Consider the following 8,561-nt stretch of genomic DNA (forward strand, 5'->3'; position numbering starts at 1 on the left):
GCCGATTCGCACCCCAGACATTGTCTCTGCGGTTGGATTGCCGGTGTGCGTTTTGTCGTCAACCTTACACCGACTTCATTGATAAAACTTGTTAGAGCTGTCGCTTCCTCTTTGTAAGTGATTTTTTACTCCCAGTCTCGGTGGCTCTTTCGAGGCGCTTTTTTTTTCAACGCAAATCTGGTCGGCCGGATCTGGTCGGTTGGTCGATTGGTCTTTTGGTCAGTCGGTCTCTCCCTGGCCGGTGTCGATGTCATGTGACTGCCTTGGCCAGTGGACTCCTCGGCGGAAGTTGATATGGGAAACGGATTTGAGTAGCAAATACTTCGTCGTCACTTCCCAAAAGTGTGTAAAGCTTTTCTTAAATTAGCTGCGGGAGATGACTTTAATTAATCAAATAATATGATACGATTTATGCTACCTGTATTAGCATAGAGTTGATTATTTCGATAGGTTGAAATTTGTGAAAAACAAAAGCATAAGATGATGTAAAAACTTAATGATCGCTATATTCGACGGCCTTGACCGAAGGTAGTGCGAGGGAGATGGGGCTATGCATGCAGCAAATCGGCTGTTTCCGAAATGGCACACTTTATTTGCTAATAACTTTTCAATGGTCCGATTTAAACAACTTTTGGCTTGCAAACGGGTATGAATAATCTGAACAAAATACCATCTACACTTTAACAAAATATTAAGAAATGTGCGATCTGGATCGTGTTCTTGCGCTGCGCAAGATTCTCATGAATTTGTAGTTGCATTTATTCGGACGGACGATCAGACGGACATGGCTAGATAGCTTCCTGTTACATACTTTCCGACCAATCTAGTATACCCCTGTACTCTTCAGGTAACGGCTATAAAAATAAATGTTTTTATTTATTTTTAAATTTTTCTTTCTTCCCATAAAAGTATCCTTCCACCACTCTCCCCTAAAATACTTCCTGGGAATCACATTTTTTTTTGCAATTTTATTAATGCCCATGCTGGATGTTGGAATACATAAGTGCATATATTAAATACCGGAGATTATTATATGTGTGTGTCTTCCTTGTGTGTGGCTGTGCAGGCTTCAGATAGATTAGCTGCTGCTGTGCTCCTCAATAATGGGGCATCCCCCGACTAGGCCTGGGCCTCGTCCACTTTCGGGGCTGCAGCTTCTGGGGCCGGAATCATGGGCTCCGCATTGGCTGATAGGGCCACGAAGTTGGCATCACCTCCGGCGGCCCGGGGTCCCAATGATTCCAAATAAGGCAAGTTTGATTTTGGCGGAGAAGCTGCTGGCAAGGGATTGGGATTCGCCTCTGCCTTGGGATTCGGACCTGGGCTGGGTACGGGTTTGCCAATGCGACTCACATCGGACGTTGGACTGGGATCAGGAACGGGCTCCGGCAGGGGAGACCCGTAGGCGCTGTGGAGCACCACAAACGTTGCCACTAACAGAATGACGGCGGCTACTTTTAGTTTATCAAACGTTGGTCGTATCAAGGGGACTACTTACCACAGGCGAATGCGAATACCGTCAGGAATTTCATGGTCCTCGGACTGAACTGATGGCTGCTGGGATGGGGCCAGCTTTTATAGGTGGCCTGGCACTTGGGTCCAGTAAGGCAGTCAAACAGCGACGAGAATCAATTGGATTCAATGCTCGCCATGCCCACTGATATGTGGTTTTCTTTGCCTTGCTTTGATAGTAATTAATCAATTTCGATGCACTTTTAGTAGTTGAAAATGAATCGCTGCTCTTTCTGAGAGTTGACGAAGTGAAAAATGGAAAATGGAAAGGGGGTCTATGTTCTAGGTACACTCTGCTGAATATTTAAATAATAATGATATTCCATGCACCATTCTGAGTATAAAAAAATTTACGAAATCGGAATCGAATCGTTAAGATCTAAGATCTTAAGTTCTTTTCAAAACCTAATTCCGCAAACGTAATTACTTAGTAAGGAAATACTCTAAATGAATGTCTGTTATAAAAGCATACGTCCCTCAGCTCTATTAAAAAAGTTGTAACATCGGGAGTTAATCTGATCATATTTTGTGATTCCAATCCATTCTTATCGGTTATTTGAAAGCTAGTAAAACGCATTAATTGGTGGTTGCTTAACGACTAAGTTTATTTCCATCGTTAGAATAGGTTCCTTTGCCTTTATGTGCGGTGTAGAACATAGATTTTTCTTTATGTTATAGTAATTTAAAAAGCAAACTATAGTATGTATCAAAGTTTTAAATAATGTATAATGTATAAATAACGATCGCTTACGACCTTGGCTCTCTTTTGGTCTCAAAAGCATTGTATTTAAAGCTATGTGGCTATGTAAATTATTTTTTAAGAAATAAATTATTTAGAAACTATTAAAAACAATTGTACTATCTATTACAAATCTGTAAAATGACAAAATTTTTGATTCAAAGAAAGAAGTTTTTTTGTAAGTCGTTGTAAAGCCCCAATATATAGAATTAATAGTGAACACATATTTTATACTTCATAACATTTATTTAAACGTCCAATTTTATTCCATATTTAAATGTTGTTTGTTCAAATATCCCCAGATATTTTATATGGTGTGTTGTGCGTTGAAGTCTTCGGAGTCCATGGATATTTGATGCTAGATTGCTCTTCTGAGCCGTAAATTCTTTTTCCATAGTGGCTTGTTATGGCGAGTAAAAATACTAAAATAAAGTAATTTATTAAAAAGCTTAGTATTAATTATGATAAATGGAATTTGTGTGCTAACTCATCCCGACAAGAAGTTGCGTCAAGTGCATTGTAAATGCTTTGCAGTAATGTGCTCAACTTCATTGGGTGGCAATTTATAAGGCACCTTTAAAACCTCCAAAGGGCCAATGTAGTGGCCATAAAATCAATTTAAAACACATCACAGTTTCCAAGATCGTAAAAAATATATTGATTGTTTTGATTTCAGATCGATGTCTTGTATGTTATTTGAGAGAACTTTAAAAGCTTTCCCTGTATGTGGGGATAAGGAGCTTTCTTTGGACATTAAGAAACACTTTACAATTATTGCAAGATTTAACTTCGGTTAACTACAAAACTCGCTTTCTAGAAAATTGTCATGTTAGACTTCGCCTTACCCATCTTTTGTTTGGTTTGACAAATTACGAAAAAAAAATATTGGTATAATTTTTCTTTTAAGTATCTTGTGGATATAAACAGAATTACCGTATCGTAACAAAAAAGTAAACAGAATTTTTAAGTCTGTTCTTTAATTGAAATGTGAACTGTTGCAAATGGAAAATGTTTCAGCATTTAAATTTGCAATTTTCTTTATTTGTTTAACAGATTAAAATTTTTCAACGTAGTTAGAAAATTAAACGTCGGTATGAAGATACATCTCATAGTTGGTACGCCTTTAGTTTTTATTTATTTATTTCATAAGATTAATATTTTCCCTAAATTTGAAGTCTCTATTATATTAGGGATAAGCTTTGCAGAAGACGAGTGCATTGTTTGTGATTGGAAAAATGATGTTCATTGTGGAAAATCCGCTAATGATGCTTGCGTGTTCACTGCTCTAAATAAGTGCCAAGTTGAACGTATTTCATGCCGTCGAGAGCAAAAAGGATTGCCAGGTAAGAAGGAGAAAAACATATTTGAAGTTATTGGGTGATAAAGTAATTTTACGTAATCAATTTTCAGTTTTCACCCAAATTATTAAAGGAAGGTGTCCAACGGACAAGCCAAAATGCAAAAAGCCTTAAGATGGCCCTCCCAACATGTCTTCGGTAGAGAACTTATTGATACTTAAAATATTAAATAAAGTAAAAGGTATCCAGGTATTTCACAAATAAATATTCGTTGTATTTTTTTTTAATGTTTCTTTTACAAATTTTACATAATGGACAGTACGCCCTTTTTATAAAATGTAGGGGCTTAATTTATCCACTTTGCAATAATGCTTTTTCTATTTCGATTTTGGAATTGCTCTTTCCACTATACAACTTATAGGCTTTTAGCTCGGTCTTAGCTTTCTTGTAATTCCCAATAAGCCTGCGAACTTTATGTCTGAGGTTGCTGCATTCTTCAATTTGTTTTAAGTGCTGGGATTGCAACTTTAGAACCACCTGTTCCTGTAGCATAATAATCTTCTTGTAGCGGTTCGCCTTTTCAAAGCTTTTCATACAAAATTCCTTTGAAGTGATGTTTGATTCGCTGACTGGTACGGTTGTGTCTGAGTATTAATTAGGTTTTAAGTATTTAAGCGGTAATAAAAAGTTGGCATACATACCAGAAAGACTTTTAAAAATCCTCAAAAGTGATTGAGAGTCGAGACTTTCTGGTATTACCTCACCGGAGGTTAACTTAACGCAAATTGTCGCTATATAGATTGTAAATTAGTTATTAAAATATGCTTTATTAATGTTTAACTCACCCCAAAGATATATTACAATACAGTTTTTATATTTATTCATCTCGGTGGAAAAATTCATGTGGACAATTTGAGAAATGTCGTTTCGGTATACTATTAGCAATGCATTTAATCTTTTAAAATGTCTTTTTTCGGTACACTTGCCTAAAATAATATTAATACCCTTTCTTCGAGTATTGTAATATGTATAAATAAAGTAAATTCAAATTTTTTCATCCTCGTAGAATATCGCGTTGCTATTTACAATAACATAAAATTTCTAAATATGAAGGTAATTTATTTTACTATATCGTTTTTATCTGTCATTTCCGTCGCTATAAAAATCTACGCATAACAAGTCACTTAAAAAAGCGACATTCTTTTCCGTCATTTTATGGGTACTAATGTGACTCGAAAAGTTATAGTTTTCCCCTAGGCACTTTACATAATAAGACACTTATGAGTTTGGTTCTTGCCCCAAGCTGCTCTCCTCCGTCAAAACAAATAACTTTTCGAATATTTGAAAAGTTTTTACCGCTTTTCATAGGGCGTGTGGAGTTGCAGTTATGCATTGCATATTCAAGTTTATTAAAGAATCTCATTCCCATAATTTTCTCCGCCTCCCCAATAATTCTATGTAAAATACTTGGAACCTGTAGTCATTATTTGTCTATTTGTAATATATACATCGGGCTGTCTCGTTTGATTAGTAAATATTATGTGTTTTCAGTGGAAATTCCGGGGGAAATTCAATGGAGTGTAAATTATTTCAAAATGGAACTGTTAATTAGCACTGTAAACACTGAGGTTTTCAGTATATATGTGTGTACAACCTGCAATCATAAATCGATAATATCTACTTAAAAGAAACTTAAAATTATTACAAATATCGAGGTGAATAAAAACTAGACTAATTGACAATAAATTAGGCTCGAAGATTGGGTAAGCGATTCAAATGGGCTAGAGATCGAAAGTTAATGTGTTGTTTTCAACTGAGTGTTGAACGTGAAAACACTGTGATGAACATTTGTTGTCTCTGCCAATTTTAAAACGCATTATTATAAATGTTCTTGGCCCACACCAAGACCCCAGACTATGCGAATAATTATTAACTGGCCAAAAATAAAGAAAATGTTTCGCATTATTAATCATCAATAATTAATATACAATTTTAATTACGCAACTGCAAGCAGACAGCAAATAAGAAAACGAAAATTAATCAGACCGAAAATGGAAACCAATAATTTTGTAGTTAAGGGGGTTGGTAAGTAATGTCCATAAGCCAAAAGAAGAGGTTTTATAATAAGTATTATTGTCTGTTTGGTTAACTTAAATTTCAATTTAAACACAAATGACCTACTTGTTTAAGATTTTTGTAATGCTTGAAAGACTTCTGAATATTTAGAGTCTAATTTCTATGAAATAGCTCATCTTACCCAATTTTTAATATCAACCATGATACTAATCAGCAATAAATACGTTTTGCTTAAATGAGTTATGATGGCAACGCGATCTATGTCCTTATGAGGGATACGTTGACGCCTTTTCGCTTGATCTGGCCAAGAAGAGGCCACCTGGCGACGAAATGGCCAGGACGTCGGCGGAAGTCCCCCTTCCCTCTCCCAAGGACCCCAAGGTCCTGTTCTCGTCTCCGAACCAACTGCCGATGCCACCTGCTTGGGTCTTCAAGCTGTCGCCCTTTGAAAGTTTCGTTTTTTATTTGGTTTTGGCTTTAATAAGATACTTTTAAGCCGCTCGTGGCACTTGCCACTTGAGCAGACGCCGCAATCGGAAGTTCTTGTTTATGATATGGATATCGATGCCATCGGGCAGCCGATATCAGCTGCCACACCACTGGAGCTTGATTTACGACCACCAATTGTTGTGATCTCGATTAGGTTAAATGATGTTTAGCCCATAAATAGAGATACCACTTTGCTCCGATTCAAATTTCGATTAATCCAATCCAATCAAATCCAATCATTTCGGTATATCTAAAGCGGCAGTAACAGGCCTCCACTTAGTGGCAAACCATCTAAACAAATCATTTGAGCGCAGAATTCTATCTGGATGTGCCTGCAACTTGATAGATGGCATGAATTGTAGCTCTAGTCTTACGCCTCTGCCGCATTTCGTTTTTATTTATGGTTTACAGCTACTATTTATAGGAAATGTGCGCAACACGCAAAAAGTGGCTACCCAAGGGGGAAGTGGGAATGGGAATCGTAACCCACTTGACAGACTTCGCTGCCATCCGGCGCAGATGGAGATTCAGTTGCAGATTCAGATGCAGTTGCAGATTGGGATGAAGATGGAGATGGGGATGGGGACCAACACCAGAGCACCTCGAGCTCCAGCATTTTTGTTTACAATTGGAGCACGTCTGTTTTGGCTGCGGCAGCTGCTGACCATTGGCCATTAACTTGCAGCCGGCCAAGCTGAGTCTGCAATTACAACCTTATGAGCGTACAGACCGGATTACTAGGGCAGAACCCCAAAAACTTGGGTTTCTTTTATGTATATTTAAAAAAAAATATTATAAATATTTTTCTTAAGTTATCTTATGGTTTTAAAATGGTATTAGCTTTGAATTTCTAGAACATTTGATAGGGAGAGTATGCAAAAAAACTTAACCCTTAATATTGCTCGTTTTCGGTAGCAAAAAGACTAAAGCAAACGTTAAAACTAAAACCAAATTTGTATGAATTTATAAAATGTTTTTACATGGTTTTTCCATCTAAAACTTTTGCTCGTTTGCTCTGTGTAAAAAGAGTTGAGTATGTTCCATTGTGCTTTTTCAGTGGCCCGTCATGCACAGTTTTGTAGGATCCACTGTATTTGTGCTGGACAAACACTCTGGGCACCGACTTCTGTAACTGGAGCATACCTTCGCAGCGTCTCCGTCTTCATCTCGAGACTGCGTTTTCCATTCCCCATGTGTCAAAGACCCGGCCATCGAGAATACCTCCCCCAACTGGGAAGGTACTTTTGTATACTTTTCACACGGTTGTGTGAAAAGCGTGCTATGATACCTTTTTCTTGTCCACACCGTGCTTCACAAATATTTAACCGTTGGCCTGAGGAATGCCATTTAGCTACAAGATGTAATTTTTCTACCCAGGGGCTTGCATACCCTTTAAAATTTCCCAGGGAAAAGAACGTAGATTTTAATAAAATTGGAGCTAACTAATTTGATTAAATTTCATTGCAACATCCTCTGATAGATATTAATCGTCGAGGCTATCTTCAATCTATCCACTTGTTAAACGGCGACCTCTAATTAGGGTCTGATTCATGAATTCTTAATTGCCGCCCCGGGTCAGTTGCATAAGTTTGCCGTGCTCCAGCTAATTAAATCACTCTCAATGGACAAACAAATAAAATTGGTTCCGCATTTTTCGCTCAAGTTTTTCACAACTCTGCGAATCCATCACCGAACTTCCACTCATCAACTTAATCTATCAAAATCTAATGAATTTAACTTTGCTCGTCAGTTCTTTTTGCTTCCTTTTCATCCGCAAATTATCGAACAAACAAAAGTCATCTGTGTGAAATTTGTTCAAAATTTGTTTTTGGTTCGTTGATGATAATTTCACTTTCATTAATAATATTTGAACTTTTTGACTTTGTCATAATTAATTTTTCAACTTTTGCCTTTTATCGTTGTTTCTGTTAGGGTAACAAAAAATAAATCATGGTAAAAAACCAAACCAAAGCAATCTAAGACATTGTCGGAATTGAATATTTCGTTTGACGTTTGAACTTTCTTTTTAATCGTTTGGATTTGCGTCTGGTCAAAGTTCGGGACCCATTACATTATATGAGTTTGAGGTTATACAGCGTTTGATTGGCCCTTGTTGAATCAGTCTTAAATATACTGGTATGGTCTATGGAAAATGTAGAATAATAAAATAAGTCTATAATTATGGAATTATTATATAATGTAAATACACATTGTGAAGAATTATGTAGAAACCATATTTTTTCACGAAATAAGACGTGCCTTTTTTATGTGGGTCCATCAACCATATATGTATGTATTTATTTTAAATGTGATTATTGAGATAGAGGCGCAGCACCGTTTTTTTTAATGAGTCTGAAGTCTTTAGAACTAAATCAAATAAATAAGTTAGGTCTTTGTATAGCGTTATGATCTGTTGGGCTACACAAATCTTCTTTCAACCAAACTCC

At 36.7% G+C, this 8,561-nt stretch overlaps 2 protein-coding genes and 1 long non-coding RNA gene across 3 annotated transcripts; 1 reads left to right on the forward strand and 2 right to left on the reverse strand.

Moving 5' to 3' along the window:
- Positions 1-948: 948 nt before the first annotated feature.
- LOC108011320 (serine/threonine-protein kinase C) lies at positions 949-1,648 on the reverse strand. The gene is made up of 2 exons (XM_017076432.4): positions 1,499-1,648; positions 949-1,433 (listed from the first exon to the last, which is right to left on the reverse strand). The coding sequence occupies exons 1-2, from the start codon at positions 1,530-1,532 to the stop codon at positions 1,120-1,122; spliced, it is 348 nt and encodes a 115-aa protein (XP_016931921.3). The 5' UTR covers positions 1,533-1,648; the 3' UTR covers positions 949-1,119.
- Positions 1,649-2,494: 846 nt separating this feature from the next.
- On the reverse strand, positions 2,495-3,085 carry LOC136117852 (uncharacterized). Its single transcript, XR_010655429.2, has 2 exons — positions 2,739-3,085; positions 2,495-2,673 (listed from the first exon to the last, which is right to left on the reverse strand). It is a non-coding gene; the product is annotated as an uncharacterized lncRNA (long non-coding RNA).
- Positions 3,086-3,247: 162 nt separating this feature from the next.
- Positions 3,248-3,814, forward strand: Sfp26Ac (Seminal fluid protein 26Ac). Its single transcript, XM_017069908.3, has 3 exons — positions 3,248-3,366; positions 3,427-3,594; positions 3,662-3,814. Exons 1-3 carry the CDS (start codon positions 3,345-3,347, stop codon positions 3,721-3,723), a joined length of 252 nt encoding a protein of 83 aa, XP_016925397.1. The 5' UTR covers positions 3,248-3,344; the 3' UTR covers positions 3,724-3,814.
- Positions 3,815-8,561: the final 4,747 nt, after the last annotated feature.

The sequence above is a fragment of the Drosophila suzukii genome, chromosome 2L (assembly GCF_043229965.1).
Source record: "Drosophila suzukii chromosome 2L, CBGP_Dsuzu_IsoJpt1.0, whole genome shotgun sequence".
Classification (NCBI taxonomy): domain Eukaryota; kingdom Metazoa; phylum Arthropoda; class Insecta; order Diptera; family Drosophilidae; genus Drosophila; species Drosophila suzukii.